The 25464-nt window shown below is 41.0% G+C and overlaps 3 protein-coding genes and 1 non-coding gene across 23 annotated transcripts; 2 read left to right on the forward strand and 2 right to left on the reverse strand.

Moving 5' to 3' along the window:
- The first annotated feature begins 441 nt into the window (after positions 1 to 441).
- Positions 442 to 2198, forward strand: LOC4332046 (uncharacterized). Its single transcript, XR_010740434.1, has 2 exons — positions 442 to 542; positions 1304 to 2198. It is a non-coding gene; the product is annotated as an uncharacterized protein (transcript).
- Positions 2199 to 5110: 2912 nt separating this feature from the next.
- On the forward strand, positions 5111 to 14137 carry LOC4332047 (uncharacterized). Of its 19 annotated transcripts, none has more exons than XR_010740436.1 (10): positions 5111 to 5320; positions 6515 to 6597; positions 7838 to 9108; positions 9375 to 9438; positions 10013 to 10234; positions 10803 to 10924; positions 11282 to 11563; positions 11657 to 12234; positions 13017 to 13145; positions 13642 to 14137. XR_010740436.1 is itself a non-coding variant. In XM_015774798.3 (10 exons), exons 1-10 carry the CDS (start codon positions 5177 to 5179, stop codon positions 13890 to 13892), a joined length of 3141 nt encoding a protein of 1046 aa, XP_015630284.1. In that variant the 5' UTR covers positions 5111 to 5176; the 3' UTR covers positions 13893 to 14137. The 19 variants fall into 19 exon arrangements, 12 of the variants coding, with proteins under 12 accessions (XP_015630284.1, XP_015630285.1, XP_015630287.1 ...); XR_001544429.3 differs by having other exon boundaries at positions 11657 to 12220; positions 13022 to 13145; XR_010740437.1 differs by having other exon boundaries at positions 11663 to 12234.
- Positions 14077 to 19203, reverse strand: LOC9266565 (protein root UVB sensitive 3). Of its 2 annotated transcripts, none has more exons than XM_015774810.3 (15): positions 18885 to 19203; positions 18744 to 18801; positions 18303 to 18362; positions 18145 to 18183; positions 17978 to 18040; positions 17636 to 17692; positions 17430 to 17493; positions 17070 to 17153; positions 16897 to 16979; positions 16676 to 16805; positions 16062 to 16154; positions 15448 to 15586; positions 15324 to 15361; positions 15059 to 15246; positions 14077 to 14392 (listed from the first exon to the last, which is right to left on the reverse strand). In XM_015774810.3, exons 1-15 carry the CDS (start codon positions 19043 to 19045, stop codon positions 14294 to 14296), a joined length of 1356 nt encoding a protein of 451 aa, XP_015630296.1. In that variant the 5' UTR covers positions 19046 to 19203; the 3' UTR covers positions 14077 to 14293. The 2 variants fall into 2 exon arrangements, with proteins under 2 accessions (XP_015630296.1, XP_015630297.1); XM_015774811.3 differs by lacking the exon at positions 14077 to 14392 and adding an exon at positions 14442 to 14766.
- Positions 19204 to 19533: 330 nt separating this feature from the next.
- Positions 19534 to 23375, reverse strand: LOC4332049 (uncharacterized). Its single transcript, XM_015774812.3, has 9 exons — positions 23163 to 23375; positions 22462 to 22577; positions 22299 to 22356; positions 22014 to 22163; positions 21538 to 21748; positions 21084 to 21129; positions 20465 to 20585; positions 20276 to 20348; positions 19534 to 20108 (listed from the first exon to the last, which is right to left on the reverse strand). The coding sequence occupies exons 1-9, from the start codon at positions 23266 to 23268 to the stop codon at positions 19880 to 19882; spliced, it is 1110 nt and encodes a 369-aa protein (XP_015630298.1). The 5' UTR covers positions 23269 to 23375; the 3' UTR covers positions 19534 to 19879.
- Between the last annotated feature and the right edge of the window lie 2089 nt (positions 23376 to 25464).

Here is a 25464-nt window from a genome sequence, read left to right on the forward strand (position 1 = left end):
AATCCGTCATTAGCAAATATTTACTGTAGCACCATATTGTCAAATCATGGAGCAATTAGGTTTAAAATATTCATCTCATAAATTAGTTACAATCTGTATAATTAGTTATTTTTTAGCCTATATTTAATATTTTATGCAGACATTTAAACGTTCGATGTAACATGGTAAAAAAATTTTCGCCGGAATCTACACAGGGCCTCGCTCGCATGGCTGCCCAGCGACCCAAATCACCGGCTTGCTCGGTGTAGGTCTGGCTCTAGCTGTTGGTGAGGGAAAAAAAAAAACAAATGGTTAGCGGGCCAAAGGGATGCAGCCCATTACAAAACGCGCATCCACAACCAAGCCCAATAGCGCACGAATCTTGACAGAAATCTAATGGCCCACAAATCGGCTGACGGTGACGGATTGCAATTTTTCAGGCAACTGCAAAATAGCAAAGCTGAAAGAAAATCTCCCGTCTCGGCTCCTCCGCTCCTTGCGCCATCTCGCGGCTGAACAGGGGAGGCGGCGAGCAGAGCAGGGGAGAGGAGGGGATCCTGCAGGTGAGCATCCACATATCCTCTTTCTCAGAACTCATCTCTCTCTCCCACCGGGACTACTTTTGTCTGGAATTTGCCTGCGTTCGTTAACCCTAGCTTCTCTTCTAGATCTGGAAGAAGCTCTTCTCTTAATTTCAGACCCTTACCTTAATACAAGTAACAACAGTTTATTGTTTGTTCCCCCCAAAAGTTTGGGGGTTCAACTGAACCCCCATGTCCCAAGTTGGATTCGCCCCTGTCTCATGCCCAGGGATATGTGATCTTGGTTATTTGTTGAGGTATAATAGTCAATTCCAGGGCTTCTTTGTTTAGTGCTAAAGTAGAAAATTTAATTGAGTTTTGACTGGCTTCTCTGTTATGTTTATTTCTTGATGTTAACTTACTATTCCCTCCGTATCACAATGTAAGTCATTCTAGCATTTTCCACATTCATATTGATGTTAATGAAATGTGGAAAATGCTAGAATGACTTACATTATGAAACCGATGAAGTACGAGCTTCATGTCAGTGTTCATGTAGGACTGGAAGATATTCCATACATGTGATTAGTGAGAATATCATATCTAAACCCTGGGCAATAGCTCTGTTAAATTAATGCAGTAGTACCCATTTTACTACTTTTGTCTGCATTCCATTTGGGTCAATGAAGATATTGTGCTCGGTTTGGGGTGTTAATCAGTAGTTGTTCTTTGACAAATGGTTAATCCTAATTGCAAATAAAAATTTGTTAGTACTGATCTTTTTGCATCTGCATTCATTTCAGGGAGGGAGAAGTTATCTGGCAATTTCAGGGTGTTTTGAGTTAAAGGAAGTTAAAGGAAATTTGATAGTGATAGTGTTGCAATTTGGGTTTTATCAAATCAGCTATGGACTCAGTGGTGTTGGAGTGTGGCGACATCTCCGCTTCCCAGGAAGAACTCCTTGCCCACTCCTCATTCCTCAATGGTGGTGATGATGGTGAGGTCTTCAGCACACCTCCCACAACTCAAGAGGACGCCATCACCATGTGCACCCTCCCCTTCACCCAGTCCCAGTCCCCAGCACCAGCACCATTGCCATCACCAGCAGCCGTGTCGCGCACCACCCCTGGATGCAGCTCCTCAGAGGACAACCGAGACGATGAGATGAGCGATATTGTCAAGCAGCGGCGCAGGCCTAGGGTTTGCACAAGAAAGGTGAGGTGGGGTGCCAAGATCAGGACCCCAACCCCAAGCCCAGATCGCACCACCTCTGAAGTGGAGAACAAGGATGGTGATCCTCTGTACAAGGCAGTTCTCATGATTCCCACAAGGGATAGCACTCCTGCCATTCCTATGGACCTGATCGCGCTTGCTCGCCAGCGAGGCCTCTTCTAGCAGATGGACCTTGCTATCAGTTGTTTTTAAACTATTGAACTGAACTCTGGAGGTCAGGTCACTATCTCCTTCCCAGTTTACCTTTGCTTTGGAGGGCTCAACTTGTCAAATCCCAACCGAAGGCACTGTTTAACTAATTTAGTGAGGTGGTTAGTATATCTGGTTTTTACCACTGTGGTGTTCAGAAGTTGTAGTTGCCTGGACAAGCAGGTTTACTCGGGTTATTCAATGATGAATCATGGAAACTTGCCGAATGCCATCAAACATCTTTGGTGATATATATAAGTTCACTGCATTGGAGAACTCTTGTGTTTCCTTCCTCTCCACTTGCCATTTCACTCAGCTTGGTACTTGTGTTTCTGCTATCTTGTGCACCTAAATCTGACATTGTTTCATATTTATAGTGCATAAGAAATCGAGAGCAGCTATGACTGAGCAAATGCAGGGTACAGACTACAGAGAATTACTGTTTCTGATATTTGTTTTACTCAAGTTAAATGCATTGCTGGCTGTGCCCTTTTGTAGTTGGGCTGTTTTACTCAAGTTGGTCATCAAATCCTTGCAAATCTTGAATGATTGACGCCGAGCAAATGGAGAAACTGACACTGCAATAGTGAACCTTCCACACTTGTGGAGTTATGGTGTATTTATTACAGTTTCATTGTTCATTACTCCTGCCTGTGTTCGTTCTTTGTGATTATACACTTCCATCGGCATGAGCTGTGTTCAAGCCATGTTAATATGCTATGGTTGAATTTGCTGATAGATCATAGAACTTGTACATAATTGATGATTGATGGATTGGATGCCATTTTCTGGTTTCGCCGACAACATGCGGAAACATGGACGTATTCTTCAGGAGAGGGTGTTAAAAGAACTTCGTAGGATATGTTTCAATGGGCCTTAATCTAATAATCTCGGTCCGTAAACATCAATAACCAAGATCTCGGCCCATCCATATGCAATACTAGGTGGTGTTCTTCATGAAAAATAAGTGTTTAACACAAAACGATGTGGTAAAAGATGAAGATTAAGTGTTTTATGTAAAATGATATGGTATTAACGTATGTTTAGTTGAGTTTTAATTATTATAAACTTAAAAACAGATTTATCTTATATTTTACAACAACTTTCATATAGAAAGTTTTCACATGAAATATACTACTTCATCCGTTTAATTATATAAGACTTTCTAGTATTGCCCCTTTCTTATATGTTAGCTAATCTAGACACACACACACACACACACACACACACACACACACACACACACACACACACACACACACACACACACACACACACACACACACACACACACACACACACACACACACACACACACAAACACACACACACAAACACACACACACACACACACACACACACACACACACACACACACACACACACACACACACACACACACACACACACACACACACACACACACACACACACACACACACACACACACACACACACACACACACACACACACACACACACACACACACACACACACACATATATATATATATATATATATATATATATATATATATATACCTAGATTCATTAACATCTATATGAATATGGATATTGCTAGATAGTTGTCGGTGACATGGGATCAGGAGTATCATGACTAGAGGTTTGAGGCAGACACAATCGCACACGTGGCCTGGCACCCCCGAGGGGGTCGGGCCGCACCCGCCTCGGCCCCGAGGGCCGAGGCGCCCCGACCCCTCGTGGGTTTTTGCTCCGAGTGTATGGGTTAGGTGAGCACAGTGGGGCTCACCTAACCACATTTATTGCGATTTGGCTGAGCGTGTCACGCCGCATATAACGCAGTGCAGTGCACTTATTTATCCGGTCTGTGACCAGTCACAGACCGGTCAGATCGCGGGTTAGGTGGCGACAGGCGATCTGACGCACGCCTCGCCCCATCCCGTCAGGACGAGGGCTTCTAGGCGCTCGTCCCCAGCTGGAGCTAGCGTGTTACCTCCCAGAGATGGCACGATAGTCATGGTCAGATATATGCCAGGCTTCATCCTAACCATTACAGGCAAGATGTTGTGTGAAGAAGGGCGAACATGTAGATTGCTAAGCTGACACGTGGTGGACAAGAATGACCGACGTGACTGGTCTGACACCGGTCATGTCGTCAGCGGACAACCACGATTCCACGTCGCATCTGCTCCCGGCGAAAGTGGAGGTAGTTGTGGGCCGTCTCATCAGAAGGTGACTCGGACGGCAACTATACAAATCTCCGTCCATTTATGAAAAGGTGGGGTAAGTCCCCACAAAAAAGAGAGAAATGGTGCATGTGGTATCCCCTTAAGATATAAAAGGAGGACCTTGCCCACTTAGAGGGGAGACTGGACTTTTCGAGATTGGGAACCCAGAACAAGGGAGAGGCTGGCTCATACTTTGTAGCTCATTCCTACACAGATCTCACAACAACACAGGAGTAGGGTATTACGCTTCTCAGCGGCCCGAACCTGTATACATCGCCCGAGTCTTGTGTGTTTCCGGTCTCGCGAACCTTCCACATACAGAGAGCTTAGAATCTCACCCTGAGTCCCCGGCCGAACCGGCAAAGGGGGGCCTGCGCGGTCTCCCGGTGAGGAGCCCCACGCTCCGTCAATAGTATTTAACAGTTTAAAAAACATGCAACGGATATCCAGATTTTCATCCAACTTCTCTGAGAGAAAAAGGGGCCTAACGCATGAAAAATCCTCACCGTGCGATATAGACAAAACGCACCTCCTCGCGTGGAGCCCAGCGGTCAAATCCGTGAGCAACAGAGGTGATGCCTTCGGGCTTCTGTAACCTTCTGATGCGTCTCCACCCAAGATTAATCTCCAGCCGTCGGATCGTCCATCATAAACGGCCCGATGCGCTCCTCCCCCCTGCCAAAACTGGTCCGGCCAGACCACGCCTGATGTGGGGCCCACCGCTCGAACTGGGAACGTGGGGCCCCTCACCTCCCACACAACCACACGCGCCCATCGTCTACGCGCCGGGGCAACGACACAATGACATCCCGGTCCCACACGCGGTGGGACCCACCCGCCAGTAGGCTCGGAAGTCGGAAGACCCCGTCGCGTGGACTGTGTATTTCCCGAAACAGAAGCTGCGAGGTGGGCCCGGAGGAGGAGGCCCTTCTCGGCTTCTCCTTCCTTTTTCCCTCTCTCTCTTCATATCAAAGAGACGCACCGAACAAGAAGCACAAAACCCACTTTCATCAATTCTCTCTGCGGCGATCGCCGAGGGATCCAATGGCGCACGCGGCGCGGCCATTGGGTGGGCGCGCGCGAAACCCTAGCCCCGGGCCCGCTCGGCCGCCGCCGCCGTTCGCGGCGGCGGATGCTGCCGCCGCCGCTGACCTCCGCGACGCGCCACGGAGGGTTGCGCGGATGAAGGTGATCATCGGGCGGACTCTGCTTTTTTAGTTTTTTTTTTTACCCCCAACATTTCTGGCGATCGCGGTTGCTTTATTAAGGTTTTCTACAGGCGATGTTTTGCGGGGTGGAATAGTTGGTTGCGTGTGCGTTTTGCGTATGTGCTGCTTTGCTCTCGATAAGCGTTAGTAGCAATCGCCTAGTTCGCCCCCTTTTGGGTATTTTGGTCCGATTTTGTCGCGTGAGAAAGAAAAGAGGGGTTTTTGGGGTAGGGCGTGCATTCCGCTTTGCAGAGCTTTGGGTCTAATTACTGTTTGGTTCCATAGATTTTGCGGAACCCTTGTATGTGTGTTTTACTTTTTGTTGTTATGAGGCTATCTATTCTCTTACTTTGCGGGGATTGCTCTGTTCTAATCGTTGCGCAATGTCACCCAGTTTAATTTGTAAAGCTGGTAGTAGTAGCAGTAGCACTTGTGCTTGTTCAGTTGTTCTGCACTAGCTAGTATACTACCTAGCACCCGGTGCTTCACAATGTCTGACCTCGTTTGATCTAATATACGGGTACTTATGTGGGCCATTTCTTTTTCAAACATGCCATGAAAGTATGAAACTACCAGTGCGATAGCGTTTACCACATTGAGTACACACGACATCTCTATGGTTGATTCTTTTTTACATTTGTGTGGACATGCTCTTAGGACGTGTTTGTTGGTTTCCTGCATAGCACCTTAGTTTCATCTTGTCGGCCTAATCTTTGTGACGGGCATATATATGCATGCATATATATAACAGCCTTCCAATCAACTTTCACACTTGGATTAGGATTTCTAGAGTCAAGAGTCCACCCTCATTATGCCTTTCTTGTAATCTTGTTACATGGGGAATCTGGTAGTAGGGGTCTTCCAACATGTTGAGACAGGCCCAACAAGCCCTACTTCATAAGATCAAAGGCAAGGTGTGAGTGTTTGGTGGGAGCGTTTGTTTAAACCAGTTCATTCCTGGGTAATCTATACTCTATAGTGTGTCATTGGGCCTTTAGCCCATTTTTTTCCTTTTTCTTATTTTCTTACCGTTTGTTCAATTGTTCTTTAAATTCTGGTTCTGCCTAATGAAATTAAAATAAATTATGCCTTTACCAGATTATTGTTTTTATTTCCATACAGAGACACCTAAATGTGTAACTTTGTTTTGTTTTGTTTTGTTCAACTACTGCAGGATAGAGCTTGTGCAACTTGTGGTGATAAAATTGATTCAGGAAATGTAATACGTTGTCAGTGCAAGAAATCTCCAGAGCATGCGTAGGTCCCTTTGTTTGTCATTTGTGCTTATTTAGTTATATTAAACAAAGATAGGCTTGTTTTTACACCTTTGTCATGTGCATTTTACCTAAAGAATTTTTTAGAAGCTTGCCATTTATCATTGTAATTTGCATTTATGTCCACAAGGATAATGCTGAATTGTTTTCTTCAAACTGTAATGTGGTCTGTTCTCTTTTTGGTGCCAAAAAACTTTTCAACAATTTACTGAAAGTGTCCAAACTACTCGTAATACCAAGGTAGCTTGTCTGTTTAACATGCATAAATGTCCATAGATTGAGAAACTTAACCCATATTCCTAACCCACCAATGCGTATAATAAATAATTAAATATTGGTAAAGGGGACATATCTAGTGCAACCAATAGCTAGATGAAATCATGCAGACTTTACATGTTAACCAACATATGTTGGATAAATGAATGGATCAAATTTTCAGGGATTTAAGGGTCATGTGGTGGATAAAATTCTTAATAAGCCACTCAATTCATAGATGGTTAATTATTAGAATATCACTGCTTCCGCCTGGTCCGGGGTAGCCATTCATTCATCTTTCATCCAACGGGTAATTATTGGCTATGTGAGGTTTTATGTGATTGCACCTATTTATTAGGCTTTCACTAGACCCCTTAGTATTATTTTTTCTTGCACATGCACAAATATGGATCATAATGACCCAAAGGAATCGGGCAATAGAAAGAAGCTGTAAATTTGAATTTAATTGAGTTGCATATAAGTTTATATAATCCAATTAATAACTTGATACATGTAAATTTTCTACACACAAAAAAAAAATATTTCACATCTGATATCAAGTCAGTGTTGCAAAATTAGAATGAGATGATGTCATTCTGAGCATAATACTTTCGATAAGATAAGGTGTATTGGCTGAAGCTTTTTTTTTTTTTAAAAAAAAATCTATATCTGTTGACCATTGAGTATTCATGTGTATATACTAGACTACTGGCTTCCTTATTTTGTATGGCATCCTATTTCTCATAAAAGTGGATATTTGTTATTACAGCATTATGTGAGGCATGCATACATTTTTTTGGCTTGTGCAAGCTCTTGACAGACTATAAAATCCTCTGTTACCTGGATTGTATTCAAATGTCGTGCACATTTTTATACATGACAGATTCTGCAATATTTATGTGTTAATTCTAGTCCTATTGGTTTTATAATTAATAGTAGTATTTTTTTGCTGTTTTGGGCCATCTCAGAAAGCATGAAATCCATCATACGAATGATGCAATGCTTGAGGCAAAGGGATTTGCAAAGCCAAACTCTTCAAATAAGTATGGGATGCACAAATCTTCTGGTGGTACATATTCAAAACCTGATGCAAGAGTAAAGATAATTCCTGCAGAAGAAATTACATATGTACGTCATGGAAAACTATGTGGTAAAACTGTTGGCTCAGATGGATTACAGAAAAGGCAACGCAGACGAAGTGTCACCCCCCCTCCGAGTTCACGTAAAGTGTCTCTTGTGACACCTACAGTGGTTAATCAGAGGCCTACACCACCAGTCTCACCAGCTGCCTCGCGTATCTCTCCTAACCGGCCTGGGACAGCTAAAAATGTTCACTCAGTCGTTACCTCATGTATCTCTCCAAACTTGACCGGGAAAGCTGAAAATGGTCACTCACTTGCTACCTCAGGTATCTCTCCTAACTGTCCTGGGGCAGTTAAAAAGATTCACTCACTTGCTACCTCACCTATCTCTCCTAACTGGCCTGGGGCAGTTAAAAAGATTCACTCACTTGCTACCTCACCTATCTCTCCTATGTGGCCTGAGACAGCTGGAAATGGTCACTCACTTGTTGGGGGCTATATCACAAATTCCTTTACAACACAAATAGCTTATCTTTCACAGCGTCCATCACCATTCTGCAGGGCTGTTCTTTCACAGCCTTCTGGGACACCTCTTGGTACTGATGCCACTGCTCCCAAGAATCTTAGCAGATCGGGTAATAGAGAAGCATATGTCAAAAGTTGCAGTTCACGCACCAGAACCTTCTCATCTGCGCATGCACATTCAACTGTAGTTCCTCCTGGTACAAATGCAGAACCTTCTGCTGAAAGTTTTTGTGCGCCTGGCAATGAGAAGTCATCCCCTATGAGCTGTAAGTTGGGCACGTTACAATGTCAAGGCACAAGAACTGCTGTGGCGCCTTCAGTGCAAAAAAAGCTAACCATGGAGCCTGCATTACCGAGCCCAAAATCTGTGCTTAGTGAAAAGTCCAACGAGGCATATCCTGATACTGCTCCAAGGCCTTCTTCCAGACCAAATTTATTTGATACAAAATGCAAGGTGGGCTCACCGCAAAGTGAAACAATCATTCCTCCATCACAAAGTCCACAGTCTACATCTCATGCACGATGTGTTGAACCGCCTGATGATTTTGAAGCAGTTCCATCTACTAAGAGCCATATAATTACAGAAAAACAAATGAACCAGGAGGCACCAATCAATTGTAATGTATCTTCAGGTACAGTGTGGATCCTGACAGTAATCTCTTCTATTCTTTCATCTACATATTTAAAATAGCTGACATTAATAGTACTGTAGCATCCAGACATCCCTGCATTTAGCCCTTCAATTATTATGCTTATTGAAAATTGAAAAGGTGAAAAAAGTGAAAGCAGCGGTACTAAGTTTTAGCCATGGGCATGCCATTTTACCTTGTGGAGATTTATTGATGAAAAACTTATTTTGAGAACACTGCTGTAGTAACATTGGTATTGGTGCAAACAGGTATCCCAGTAATTTTACATACAAAGCTGCACAAGAAGCATTACCAACCAGAAGCCTGCTGGAAGTAAGTAATTTACTTCATGCATTAGAGTATTTTTGAATTATCAATAGAATTTATTTTTATCACACTGTATTTTACCAGTTACATGCCCTATATTTATCTGACCGGATAAGCTGTAGCTACTGTGTTGTATAAAAAATTGTTTTGGGATCAATTACAAACTCAAAGTTATCAAAAGTTGTCCTCAAATTTGATGTACTAATGGATGAAATTGGCATTCTTGTCTAAAAAAGAGCATTGTTTTTTTTTCACTTGCATTATAAGCCTTGAATCTTGTCTGGTATGGATGAAGCTAATCAGCAAATATAGTTGATTAGCAGAGTATCTGCAGAATTATCTTGAGCTTTTTTGTGCCAGTGATAATGTGGTAAGCTATATAGTATCTCAGAACAATTTTCACATGTATGATAAGTGATGCTGCTTCTGTTTTTGGAATTATTATGCAATTTGGAAGTGTTGAACTTTTATCCAATGCTGAAGTTAAGTTATAATGGAAAATCTGTGAGACTTTGCTATTTTAGTATACGTGTGTTTGATTTTCAGTTAAACATTGAGGCTCTGTTTCCATGTTCTTTAGGGGTAAATTTGAAGTGACTGGAGAGCTAACACATATTTGTGATGGACTTGAAGCCCATTTCCCTTTCGAAATTTCTGCCCAAGTATATGAGGCTTCAAAACAAATGCCTGAAATATTAAAGCTAGAGGCTAGACCTCTTTCTCATCTGTGGCCGAAAACATTCAAGATGAAACCTCCAGAAGGACAAGATATTGGACTGTGCTTCATTAGCTCTCTTCAAAGGTACAACCCCTCAAATCAATGCTTCTACTTACTTTCCTTTTGTTCCTCTCACTTGTCTCAATGGCATGTGGGCCTGCTGGTATGGACCCAACTCATTATTTATAAAATGAGGAAGTTCTCAGATGTTTAGTGGCATGATAGAAATTAACCTCAGAAGTATCACCAATGATTTTTGGTGCGTTCAGCCACATCATCTGTCATATCCTAACAAGTACTACCTCCATCCCAAAATATAAGAAGTTTTGGGGTTGAACACGGGTATTAAGGAAGTAGGTGGAATGAAATGGGTGAATGTTATGATTTGTTGAGAAAAGGAGGTAGGTGGAGAAATTAAATGTGGAAGGTTTTGATTGGTTGAGAGGAGAATGTAAGTGGAAAATTTGCTATATTTTGGGATGGAGGGAGTATTCGTTTCAGTTACCGGCAATTGAAAACCAATTCAACAATTTATCTCTGAAAAATAAATGCGAGTGCTTTTGGAGTTTAATCTCTTTTTGTCAACTACAGAATGCAGCTGTGTGCATGAAGCTTATCTGCATTTATGTGTTTTCTCTCTTTTTCTTTGCAGACCAAATGGGAGTTCTGACCATCTCCTGAAAAATATTTCTTCGCATATTGGGTTACGAACCAAGATTGGTGCTACTGAGTTGCTGATATTTTCATCCAAGTTACTTACCCAAGAATATCAAAGTATGTTCCATGATCCTTTTTATGTCCCATTTCCATTATAAACCATGTCATGTATCCCCCCATAACTGACAATGCTTGGACTTGTTACACTTGTATGCTTAAACAAACTGATGCTGTGATGCATGCATATCTCAAAGTTACTATTTGGTAATCTTATTTGTATGAATATTTTTTTAATTTGATTTTTTTTTGTGATACCTGTTTTTGATTCGTCGCAGTAGTTTCTCTTGCAACCAGATGAAATCACATGGAGTTTGCATGAGCATAGCTGTACAGTCCCTGTTAAATGTTTTAAAAAGTGGTATGCATGTACAAATTTATCATCTAACCTTTTCTGTATAATTACCAATTTAACAGGAAAATGTGATAAGTTTTACTTTTGGGGTGTTTTCCGGGCGCTGCACAGATCCTATAATCAAACAAGTATGTCATTTGATGCAACAGGATGCAAAGAGATTGAGAGGCACAAAAATAAGGAAACTGGCAAGATTTTGGAGACACAAGACAAAAAAACAGAGAAGGAAAAATGTGGGGAGATTGGTAATAAATTGGATTCGGCAGTTAGCAGAGAAAGAGATAGGATCAACGAATGCATGAGAATGCTGACTCCTGATCCAAATGCTGCGGCAAGCTCTTCAGGTACAATTGCTTTTTTGTATGGGCCGGCACATCTTGTTATTCTACTGATTTGTTTTTTGTTCATCCATGATTTGCTTATTATACTTCCTCTAGTTACAGATTTTACTTGTCAATCTGCTCCTAGAGTTCCTGCTGGTTCTGACCTTGTTTTGGACACACCTCCCGGGTTTCCTCATGATGACCCTCCAGGCCTCACAAAAGCCCATTGTCTCCTCCATACAGGAGAAACCACTGAGCCTTACATAGACTCATCTCCAAGCCTTAATTTGGGCGTACCTCCAGGGCTTTCTCTTGATATCCCTCCTGGCTTTATGAAAGCTCATTATCTCCCTCATACAGGAGAAACTACTGAGTCTCACATAAACCCTTCTCACAGTCACAGCCTTTCTTGGGACACCCCTCTAGGATTTTCTCTTGATGTTCCTCCGGGATTTACTAAAGCCCATCGTCTACCCATAGTATCTACTGCTGGATCTGAAACTGTTGTTTCTGAAAAGAAACCCCTCATTAAGTTCACTCTGAATGTTCCAAGGGTTGCACAAACAGAAGCCATTCCTGGATTTATTAAACTGCTTGCAGTGAAACAAGAGCCTGGGTTGCCTGCAATCTGTATGGCCACAGAGAAGGCATCAACTGGAAAAGAAGATGAAATTAAAAGTAAGCAGGATGAGGTACAACATGGTTCCCATCCTAATTATTTTAATAATCCCATGCTTTCTAAATTATCTTTAATTTCCTTTTCCTTAAACGAGATTTTATTGTCCTTTACCAACCATTGCCAATTTGTCCCATGTTCTAGTAAGCCGTGTTGTGTTATGTTCAATGTGTTCCCAATACTTTAATGGCAGAACCTCAGAATTATTTTAAGTGCATGTGTGCATATGTACTGCTCCGCTTGTGCATTATTTCACACCAATGTTTTGCTCATGGAATCACATTCCAGTAAGCTGCTGCTAGTATGGAAAAAAATACTCCCTGATTTTTGTTCAAAACATGATGAGAAATGTTTCTGAGGCTTTTGGTTCTTGATTTGCCTGATGATAGTTTACTTGCGGTTTCATGGATTGAAACCCTTCAAAAATCCTTTACATCTCTTCTAATAGTTGTTTCAGACTTTCAATGAAGCAGGGTATCTTTTGTTGAAATGCCAAAATTTAGGTATTATTTTGTTGTTTGCTCCTTGTGGCTTCAATCATAGCCATGTTTTGCTTCTTAAAAAAAATTCTGCGAGTAAAAAAAAAGTTATCTTCAGTAAATGTGAAGACGAGTTTATGCTATTTAAGTAAATGTGAAGTCAGAGGCTGAATTTTAGCCATATATTTGTGTTCCTACTTCACAATGCATTTTTATAGTTTCCAATTATCTTCTGTCTTTGTGCCTTGCACGATGTATTGACTTGCATTCCATTTGAATGATATATTCATTGTTTAGCTGATATTAGCAGCTGTACTAGTGCAGGTAGTAACAGAACGGGACGAAAGCTCAGAGGAGCGTTTGTTTCCAAAGACCAGGCTTCTTTCTGATATTCTGAGCTCTTCGGCGGCTTCTAATGCGAACACAAATGCTTCACCCAAGCCTACAAGTATTCATCTTTTTTTTCTAAATTTCACAAAACTACAAATACTATGACCAATCTATCACAAAACTACATATTTAACTCGGTGCATCACAAAACTAAACATTTAACACCAAGTTTATCGTAAAACTACACATTTAAGATGAAGTGTCATAAAACTACATGTTTTTAGTAACTAAATTATCACAAAACTATAGGTTTAGAACCAATTTAGTCATAAAACAATAATGTTTATAGCTCCAGCATAATAGTGGTGCTAGGGATTTAAACTCTAAAAGTTATTGTTTGTGATAACTTAAATATTAAATATGCAGTTTTGTGATACTTAACCTTAAATCTATAGTTTTGTGATAAATATGGTGTTAAATCTGTAGTTTTGTGATACGTCTTAAATCTGTAGTTTTATGATTGTTTGATAAAAATACATGTAGTTTTATGAAATTTACTCAAAAAAAAACAAGTATTCATATAAACTGAACTGAAGTTTGTGGACCTTCTGCAGGCAAGTTTCATGATGCACCAGACAACCAAATACAGGACAGAAAGAGAGATCACCCAGAATCACCCGAGCCTTCTCCTGCAGATACACTCAAAAGGCTCAGGGTGAATGGGCGCATAGCTCTAAACAGAGTCATGGATCGTCGAACATTGAGTTCCCAACCAATCTCAAGGGAAGGATTAGTTGATATACAAGTGTCAGGTCCTACAGTACTGACGAGAAGCAAATGCTGTAGTTGGCAACATTTCAGGTGATGAATGTGCATGTTTTGTATGCAGCGAAGAGTTCCCAACGGGGTGATTTGTGGCGCTCCATATCATTTGTTTTAAGCAACAGGAAGCGGCACCTTTTCGTTTTAAGCAACACTTGTTAACAAAAGTGCGCAGCTTTGGGTTTCTTGCGAGGTGTAGCTAACGAGTAACCTGGTACCACCAAATATCAACGAAACCATTTGCTATATCATTTAATAGTATTATTATCAAGTATAGCTTTTAAAGTATATCCCATGCGATTACAAGATGCAGTGCAACTCCATGGTGAAAAGTGGCAATTCGGAACGGAAACAAACGAGATATGCAAAGCATCCTATGCAGTATGTCGAATTGCTCTAATAATATCGCGTTGAACAGATACTGCTACCTTCGCCTGCTTCCTCCTACTCGAGCTTCTCTTCAGAGGGACCATGAACCCAATGTGCCCTCCACACGATCGAGTGTGAAAGAAGTCGCTCTGTTGAGTAACCTTCAACTTGCAACTGCGCAAAGGGGAGAAAATTAATCATCATCAGTAGAAGACAACTGCAAAAACGTTGAAATTCACATTTATATCATAAAATGTTACCAGACCTAAATCCACCCTTTGACAAAGTACAAGGACCAGGCTACTAAGAGACCTGAATGTACTCCAGCACACGTGCATAAGATGGTGCTATACTGCTATCTGCGATGGGGATATACGCCATTTTGGGGTAGCCATGCTAAGGCGAAAACCAGTGTTACGATGACTCAGCTTTTGGTTTTTGACATACCCAAAATAGAGCATTCCTTAACTTTATGGATCTGACTTCTCCCACCGCAGTTTGGTGTCATATACAACAGGCAAATGCGTGGAATCCTCATTTTTCATTAGCTGTAACAGACAGTCAGGGAGTATAGTACATCTCCACAACCCTACCATTAATGATATAGAAGAAGGCATTTACAACTGTGTGTTCATTCTACGAATATAAGCTCAGAGCTCAGAGAGATGGTTCTTTAAAGATTTTGGCCTTGCATGAATTACCACCAATTGTATGTGAATACAAATTAAGAAACGCTGAGAGGATAAACTAACATCAGTTAAAGGATAAACTAACATCAGTTAATGTCGTAGCAAGTCAAACGCAACATGAACATCTATATTCTATGGTATAGGGCTTTACCTTTGAGATAAAAGTGTTATATTTCTCATCAATCCATTGGCGAGCCTCCGCATGCCCAGATTTGCTCTTCTGCATCAAATGTGCTAACACGAGTCCATGTATGAAGGACATCAAAATATCTGTTGCCGCTGCCTGCTTGTGGATGAAAATGTGAACACTGCCTTCCTTATCCAGCAAGAAATAGTTCTCTGAATAGATTTGTGAAGTAAAAGAAAAGTCAGCAACAGTTAGTTTAGTGTTACATTAACCAAGAGACGAGTTATACCATTTCTATAGTAGGGCCTTGTTTTTGCAATCTGCAGCCTATCAAATTTGACAAACAGAGTAAATGTTTCTTCCCCCATAGAGTGATAAACACATAAAAGCATAACTCAAAACTTAGTACTTACAAATCAGGGTGTGTAAGCCTTGAGGCTTTAGCACCTAAATGTACATGCTCATGTGGCAGTTTAATTCTAAGAAATTTCCGCCAGCTTGACCAATATGGAAGAATATGCTCTTGCTTGGAAACCTGTTGTGGTGTGAGGACTAGGAAAATTCCACCCAAGAAATTTTGATGATTAAATAATGTAATGGCTTGCCATGGAATTTTTATTCACACAGATGAAGCAGCAAAAGCTATTGTTAAGGAAATGATTTCATATGCCGTGAATAGTTCAACATCAACACATGAATTCATGATAAAATAGAGAAGCAGGACGTTTTCAGAGTGCAGTACACATTATACTTGAAATTTGTTACAATATGTTAGGTGCATCTAGTAATGGCCTGCTAACCACAAGCTGACCAAGCTTGGGCTTTTATTGATATAGAAGAAAATAATGGGCACAAAGCACATAGCATTAAGCCGCTGATGATATACAAACACTATTACAGTAAAATATATTTACATCCTCTTCAAGCTACTAACACTTTCCAGGGCTCATTAGCTTTTTTCGCATGCAATAGTGATCGCAAGAGCATGAATTTCATGATACCATGAAAAGGAAAATAGTGTACTCACCTTCACCATTGTCCATGAAGTACTGCAGCAGGATGGAACTTCTCTCATAATTTAGTGTTGTGAGTGAAAGTGACTGCACTGCCTTGTAATTTGCTGAATAGTCCCAAATAAAACAAGATGTAAATAGAAGAGTTCCTGCAAATACTCGGTGGTGCTTCAAATTATCTAGTACAAAGTAGAAAAATGAGGTTTCAAACTAACCTATTCCTAAGAACAAAGTAGGAAAAGAACAAAACTTATTTAGTGAAAAGTTGGTATGGACCAGAAAGGAGGTTAGGACTCGGGATCCAGATAAAAATTATCTAGTTTAGCTAAATCCAGATTAGTGCCACGTCTGAATCTCTGGATACCTTAAACTGCCAGAATCCATAGAAAATTTCGATAGGAAATCCATGTATGCAGCATTCTTGTTATAACTGCTTTCTTCATGTTATTCATGTGTACCATATTTGTTTCACAATTCATTTGTGTTTTTGTGGCAGTGTCCTGATGGAAAAACTTATCTACACACCTTTTGTTCATATTCCTCTGACCTCATAATTGAATAATATTCTTCAATTATAAAGGCCTTCTTACAAAAAATAAATAAATAAATATTGGAATGATGCACTCACCATACATATGGAATATCGTTAGAGAAAGGAATGAAACCCATACACCCAAAGCATGCCCTCTGGTAACATGGGCAAGAAGCATTCCCAGTCCCATTCCTAACATTGTTGCAAGTGTCTCCTGACTGCCCTCCTGAAAAGTTGAGTATGCTTCTGCAGCTACAGTTTAGAGAAATTTACCATCTAATTGGCATTTAGGATGTTACAAGATAATGCAAAGTTACCTTTGCAGATATATCAGCTGCATTATTGGCAAGTGCAAAATGCTGGGTTAACGCTGCTCTAGTTGCTCCACTAGCAACACCAGCTATACAGATAGTCAAATAATTAGTTAACGAACAAACATTTTAAAAGAAAATTTAAAAGGTTATGAAATTCATCATGTAAATCCGCTTACTGAAGGATCGAGATAGGCTGCCTAAACACATTATAACAATCAATGATGAAGGAAACAGAGGGCTTAAGAGATCCATCAACATCCCTGCAAAACCAACAAACAAACTCTGCTAGCATACTTTGATACTACAAGGAATTCGCATTAAACAAAGGATTTTTTAAATCCAGATTCCATGTGAAATGCATTTGCAGGGGCATGTGACACATATGCTATTTAATATTCACCTACTATAGCAGAATACCTCAAAAGAAAAATGAATGCTTAGTCTTGAATATAAATACCAAACGATTGCAGGACCTTTAAATTAGACGCCCGCATTCAAAGAATTAATACAGCGATTACTGATATAGACTATATTACCAAGGTCATTCATAAAGTCTGCAACTAGGCGCCACATTTTAGCATTGCTATCAAGGTTAGATCCCTGGGAAAAGTGAAAGCACAAAGAATTAGTACACCCTATAGACAAATAAAATACTGACCAAGCAAGTTATCTCATCAGTAAACAAACTATCAATGGCAATAAGATGGCATTGCCTATTCGAGTTAGCAAGAGAATTTGACACCTGATAAAAAGTGAACAGTATACCACCGAGCATTCCTGTCAAATCCCTGAGAAACCACTGCAAGAATAGCATGTAATTAAAGATGATGAGGAAATTGAAACTAAGCCCATAAAAGAAGAAAATTGAGGGGGGAAAACACATACTAGACTGCAGAGCAAGTTACTACCAGCTGACTGCAGCTCAGGGCAATGAAAACAACAACCTAAGCAATCTATTTCATATATGCACAAATTTAAGACACAAAAAGAAGTTAACATATGCTCATCAGAAACCATTTACGTTATGCCTAGCTCCTAAGAAAAACTGCAGAAGGCTAAACCATGACATGAAATCGAAATTTACCTGAAAAGTGGCACCTATAACCGTGGCAGATTTCTCACCTACTCCAATAGCGCCTAAAAGAGCCTGGAGTCCATTCAAAAATTAATATGGCATTCCATCTAGAACAGTGCAAAATATGACAGGACATGAGTGCAAGATGAGCGAAGATTGGGCAGCGTCAAGCTTACTTGAGTAGACAGCATTGCACGGATGTAAGTCGAGAGACCCTGCAAATAAGCAAAGCATAATACCAACTTGGCTAAGAACTTAGCCCAAAGCAGTTATTAAAAACGAAGGTAATAGACATTGTGACACACAGTTCATTGCCACAAGAAAAAAAATTCACCTGCAAGGTATCCCACATCTGGAACGGGACGTAATCCGGAGTGACGCTCCCAGGAAAGCCCTGCAGACAGAGAGGCAGCTCTCGCTCGTGAGTTACCAACAATTTTCAAAGTGTGAAAATGGAGAAGACTCCACGGCAGTAAATTCCATCAGACACCGGCCTTAATCACATGCTTTGCCCATGGTCGCCATTGACACGAAGAGGACAAAGCAATCAATCAAGTCGCGTGTTGGTAGTAGTAGTAGTAGTAGTAGTAGTAGTAGTAGTAGTAGTAGTAGTAGTAGTAGTAGTAGTAGTAGTAGTAGTAGTAGTTGAACATGATCAATTCCTCGAGGGTGTTTGCATTGCATTGCATCTGTGCGAGTGTTATAGCAGGGGCGAGAAACGAGAGCAACGATTCCGCGTGCGAGGCGATGCGCACAACCACGGCGACTCACTCACCTCGGGCACGAAGGCGCCGAGCAGCCGGCCGCCGACCCGCCCCCACCGGCTTCCGAACCTGCGCGCGCCGCCGCCGCGTCGCGGGGTGAGATGGGTGAGCGGGGGCAAAGCGGATCCGAGGGAGGAGGAACGGGGGTTCACCTGCGGGAGGCGAGGGAGGAGGAGGGGGAGGCGGTGAGGACGGCGGTGCGGGAGAGCGCGGCGGCGGAGGAGCCCGCCCACTCCTCGACCGTCACCCACCCCGCCGCCTCCTCCTCCGCCGCCTCCGTGGCCGCCGCACTCCGGAAGCGGGAGGAGTCCATGATGCCAACCAGTCGCCCACCACCTCGTAAGCCGGCCGCCCACGCCGGCGGCGCGGATCTGGATCGGACGCCGCCCCGCGCCCGCCGCCGCCACGGCTCGGAGCTCTGCTTCCGCGTGCAGTGCAGGGCACGTCGCGGGCTTCTGCTCAGCTCAAGACGAGGAGACTGGTGGAGTTTCTGCTTCTTTTTGTCAGACTCACGTGTGCTAATGACAATCGGACTAGTGTGCATCGGGAGGGACCCACTGGGTAGACGCTCGATGATAAAAAGCTTCTTCTATATTCTGCCAGGAATCGGCTCCAATTTCGTGAAATTACTGCAAAAATTTCTCCATTACAAATTCGGAAGAGATTCAGAAGCCCAATGGACGGCGCTTTGCAGCAAACTGTATTACTGTTTTTGAATGAACAAAAGAACTGCGTTGTACTCGTGCTCTATTCAATGGAATTGATACATTCTAGTGCCGGCTCGTTCATTAAAAATAATAATAAAAAAAAGAACTACGTTGTAATTGCATTTGGATAGAACAAAATGTTGGAAGGTACATATGGTATGGAATTTGGGGTGCATCAGTTAGGTCCAAACATGGGCTTTGAAGACCCAGAAGAACTACTGCCCACCAACAATCCTGGTTTCCAACACCCCCAAAAAAATACTGAGTAGATGAAGGATGATCAGTTTCCTTATCTCTTCTACGCTTGTAAACGTTGAAACTTGGCTGACATTGCATTTTTCACACTTATATTCGTGAAATGAACTTTACTTGACGGAGAAATCAGAAATTCCTCTGGATCAGTCCTACAAAACAGGGAACTACTTCAGGCCTTCAGGGCTTCATGCAGCTTCCTCAACTTCTGATCTTGTGTCCATTGACAGGCCGGTTAGTTCACGGGCATCTGTATCGATCTTTTCGTTGAAATGATCCCTGAGGAACTCCACTGCCATGAACGTGAATGCAGATGCAGGTATGTACCATATTATTCTAGGAATGCTCCCCTTGAACAAGCCACTCATTCCCTCATTAGCCCATGTCTTCGTAATAGCATCCAGCCACCCATTGTAACTGATTAACAAACAAAAGAATAATCAGTACCTTGTCAAACAGCAAAATGACGCGTGTGACGATTTGGGAGAGTATAAATTGGATATCGCAGTTATCATAAAAGTTCATTTCATGACTGTCATATTGGCCTAGCAGAAAAGGAGAGATAGGTGAGATTTTCCAGTTACCTAGTTGTTGATCCCTGTACTTGCAGCCTTGTCTTGATCACATCCAAGGGGGTTGTCAAGTATGCACTAAAACCTGACATAGAAAAACATTGGAAAATAAGTAAATATCAAGAGACCTAAGCATTTTCGGATAATCAAGTAATACTATAGGCAACATTTGGTGTATTAACAAAATTGGACCAGACCTACCGCCTGCCAAGCCTCCTAGAAGAAGCCCTTCGAAGGAGCTGCTAGCATGCAAATTACTCTCTGGCAAATACTTCCTCTTCCCATACTCAGTCAGTTCTTTCATTGCCTCATAGAAAGTGACCTGAAAATGCAAAAGATCATGCTCATCAAAAAAGGATAAAAAGGAACTCTCTTACTGTCTGCAGCTAAGGAATCTTAAAGTGTACATTACATGCGTAGATCTGTCAATAAAATCAGACTGTAAGCTGAAATGAATATCTACAAGAATTAGGGTCATGGTAGAGATAATTATGCATAGAAGATAGAACAGGTAGGGTACAGGAGCTCAAAGGCTCAATTCAAATCCGAACTCTAATAGTCGAAAGCTACTAAAGAGTGAAGACAGCCCTCTAGCAAAACATATTTATTTATCAAGACATGTGCAATCTGGGATGAGACCTGGCCAAATTTTAAAAATTCATATGCTTGAGGCTGCCATGTTGTGGTCAGTATTTAGCTCTTAAGACATGCCTACTGCATGAAGGAGGAGGGCCCCAAACCTATTGCTTTGAGATATGAAAATGTATATTAAAATTACTAGAACAATGAGAAAAAAGTGCAAGCTGAATTTCTCACTTACCATAAGACCAGCAAAAGGTACATCCCTGGCAAGTGTAGACCAGTATCTGTGTATGACAAAAGATTGTGTCAGTTTAAAGAAAAAGGAAATGAATGATAACTAGCCTATCATCACGCAAGGGATAGTATCAGTTTGTCTCTTTACATACAAACTGTACTGATAGTAGGTTTGTTCAATCAACAACTGTACACTTACGCGTCCAGAAATGTGTATATAAAATGTAGTTTTTAATGATCAATAATTGTATTCAAAGGTTGAGAAATAGTATTCGAGCATAATTCAATAATCAGTATTCGAGCAGAAATAGTTTTCTAGCATATTTCAATGGATGTGATTTTAGAGTGTCTAGAAAATAATAATTCATTAAAACAAAAGCTTCCCCTCCACTATAAATAGATGAAACGCACTATCAATAACGATAGGCATGCTAGCAACAAGCAAACAGTGCCAATACCCTGCATAAAGTCCCTTCAGACCATGATCTCTCCAGATAGAACAACCAGCATGGAACATTCCATTATAGTAGTTATACATCGGAGCCCCTGGAGTTTGAGAAATATTTCCTTTTGTGGCAGTTAAGGCCCAAGATTTCTTGGTGCCTTGGACTTGCATTCGCTGTTTCATGACTTCACATGGCACATAGATAAAAGACCCAAGTGTATCTCCTGCAATGAGCACAATGAAGCGGCATAAGAATTTTTCTCGAGTTCCATGCATTCCAATCAGAAGGCAAATTTCCAGCAGCGAAATTCCAATGAGAAGGCAAAATTCCATCAGCCAGAAATGTTTACATTGCGTGGAAAAAAAGGGCATACTTCTAAAAATAAATATTGATCACAGTTGATAAAACCTAGTATAAAAAAGTTTAGGTAACGTCATAAATATTTACAATACTAAACATTCAAGAGACATAAGAAAATAGCTACCCACCAATTCCTCCAGCAATAAAGTGAGACCAATGGCCACTTAGATTAGGATTAGAATGCTCCAGCCATGTCTTGGTTGATTCAATAACACCAAAATATGTTGCCCCTGTAGCAAGTGATCCAGTAACACCTGGACTGATTCCTCTGTAAAAACCTGAAAATGGGTGAGTATTGAATTTCATCAAGATTGCTGCTGATACGAAGTAACTGGTTTTGGTCAGAGCTAATACAAAGTTGCTTCATGTTGTTTTTCCTTTGTTTAGTAAACAAACAACAGAGAATGGCTAACCTTTCAGACCATCAGAGACCCAGACTGTCCTGATCATCTGGAATATATTTTTCTGAGCCTGCTCAGCACAAAGAAAAGAAGGATGCAGTATCCATGTATCAAATCACGAATTGCAGCAAGAAACATTACTGTCCGTGCACATGTAAAGTAAACTATCTCATACCTTAGCCCCTGTGATTATAGCCTGACTCTGAAGCCGTGTTTTCAGAGTATCGACTGGATGCATCATGCCTTCACCGAATGCGCCTGCAATTGCTCCCCATACAAATTCCCTCCATACTGCATTACAGGGTTTATCTTAGCAATAATCTAATGCATGTTTCTCTTCTGGAAAATGCATTGCCCAGATGCAGTAAAAGTGTAAAACCCTAATACAAGTTATCACATAGTTTGCTGTTGAAACTTGAAAGTGCAAAGAAATTGATGAAATTAAACCATGATATGTCACAGAGTAATTGAAATCTATAACCTGTTATCAGAACTCTGAACTATTTGTTGGCCTAATTGAGTGGGCTAAGAGAATAGGGTGAATCAATGTCCAAGCTCAAATCTGAAGAGAGGTGTGTCCATTCATATTGCATTTACTGAATGACAGTTCAATGCTACGCTAACTGCCAAAACATACAAATATGCACAGGTAACTTGCTAGGAGTTCATAAACAGCACTCTTCTTCTGCAAGGAACAGAACAAGAGATGGTTCACATCATTGATCAGATCGAAGTCATTTTTAATGCCACTGTGAGACCTCTCCATCCCATGCCCGTCTCTCCTAGCCCCCAAATCGCGACAATGGATTTTAGCTGAGGCTAGTGGAGCCGATGCCACCGTGCGATGAAGCAATGAAACGAGCGAGAAGCACTTACCGAAGAAGTTAGCGAGGTTGGGCGACGGCGATTGCGGAGCAGGGCTCCAGACTCCGACTCCAGCGGCGGCGGCGGGGGGAGGAGGAGCGGACGGGGACGCCGCCATGGGTGCCGACACGACGCGCCGCTGCGATTCCTCGAGGTTCGCCTCAGGGTTTAGGGTTTTGAACGGCGCGCCATGGATGATGGATGCTTGCCTGCTTGGCTTCGCCCAAGCTGGGCTCGTGTCTGCGTCGTCGGCGGCTTGTGCCAGATTCGCCGCGGCGGTCGCGGTGACGGGGCGGCCGTTCGATCTGGATCGAGAGGCCCAGATCGTGCGCGAGGGTCGATAGATCCCTCCGCTCGGTGCAACGGCCCATCGCCACGAGTCCAGCAAGGCCGAGCTTTTCCGGGCCTGGCGCTCTGGCGGGCCAGCCCATCTTAGGCTTGCTTGCGGTTTCCTAATTCATTTCGTATGAGAATTTGAGGTAGTCATAATCTGACAACATGTATTAATGTACTATACAAAATATTTTATAGCAGCATTAAAACAAAATACGGAGATAAAAGGAGCAAAGATAAAATAGCAGGGATCGGATCGAAACCACAATAACTAACTCTTTACCTAAGACAAACCCAAACTCACTCTCCCAGTCTCCCCAATATATCTCGCTCGAAGTCTCCAATTGATTTCCTACCTTATTATGCCACATGACGGCTTTGGCTGCTTGACCTCAACGAGAGAAGGCCTAGTGATCGTATTGCATGAGGAAGCCGTGTTGTATGGATGAGAGGCACTACCATCTTCACTAAGGTGACGGAAAATATTGCCATGTTAGAAGTTACACTACGGATAGACGCAATATTTGTTGGGAATGTTGTTTGTGCTTGTACCAAAACACCGAAACCAACAATTGTATCACATCACCTATCATGTGGTAGCCTGATAGATGGCGGTGGCTAAATGGTTTGGTCTCGTGTTCTAATGATATCATGTAATACTCAAATAAATTACTGAGTTGGACCAATGAGCTCTGCTTTGAATCAACACATGCCCTTTTTCTTTCTCATGTTGATCTATGAAGAGGGAGGACGTTGTCAACCATCTTGGGCAAGTATTCAATGCACATTTTTGAATTTTTGATTGCTTTAGTCGTTGACATTTAACAATGCCCAATGCCCGGTACAGTAAAGTGGAGTCAATATGGCTGAGGCTACACCAACATCACGTATATTGTGATAGGTAAAATCTCGGTTTAGTGTTAACCAACGACGAATTAATTGTGAGAAGAATTACTGCTACACGTGCTGATGTGCGTGCTGTTTTTCCTCTTAGACATGTGTGTCTTTTTCTTCCTTCTTATAAAGTTTTATTTCAAATTACTTATCCGATTTACAATCCAATTACATCATTGTGTTCGTTACAATTAAATATTCACAACAAGATCTTACATGATTATATTACGATGAAAAAATATTTATATTTGTAAATTACTTTTATTATATACTAAGTTACTTTTATAATATATATATATATATATATATATATATATATATATATATATATATATATATATATATATATATATATATATATATATATATATATATATATATATATAAGTTACTTTTAGATTTGACTAAATTACTTATATACATTCATAATGCTCTAAGTTGATTATTTTTATTACTGTTTTTAGTTAATTCTATATTTTGTGGACTTTATAAATCTTCTCTACACTTTACTTGCGAATTTACTCTATATAGTTTCTTATTTCAGCTCACTCACAATATAGTTATTTCTACTATAGAGAGTTAATCACCCCGTTTCATAATGTAAGTCATTTTAGTATTGCCCACATTTATATAGATGTTAATGAATCTAGATATAGTTCTAAATTAAAGTTACTTTCTTTTTGTTATAAGTTACTTCTATAATATATTTAAATTACTTTTAAGCTTTACTTAATTTACTTTTATATGTCTAAGAAGTAACTTAGTGAAATCTAGAAGTAATTTAGACATATCATAAAAGTAATTTGTGATTTTTCATCAAAATATAATCATGTGAGATCTTGTTGTAAAGTTTTAATTGTTACAATAACAGTGTAATCGGAATTTAAATCGGATGAGTAACTTAAGAGAAACTTCTATAAGAAGAAAAAAATACATAGATATTGAGTGTACTAGTAGTTTTTTTTTGGAAAGAATGGTGTCTCTTTTTAGCACTATCCAGCTAGCACTCTCGGTGTAGTTGTGTCCATTGTGATATTGTCACACTCAGAACAAACAAAAACGTTTATCACAAAAAGAGAGAATTAAA

Source organism: Oryza sativa, chromosome 3 (genome assembly GCF_034140825.1).
Source record: "Oryza sativa Japonica Group chromosome 3, ASM3414082v1".
In the NCBI taxonomy this organism is placed as follows: domain Eukaryota; kingdom Viridiplantae; phylum Streptophyta; class Magnoliopsida; order Poales; family Poaceae; genus Oryza; species Oryza sativa.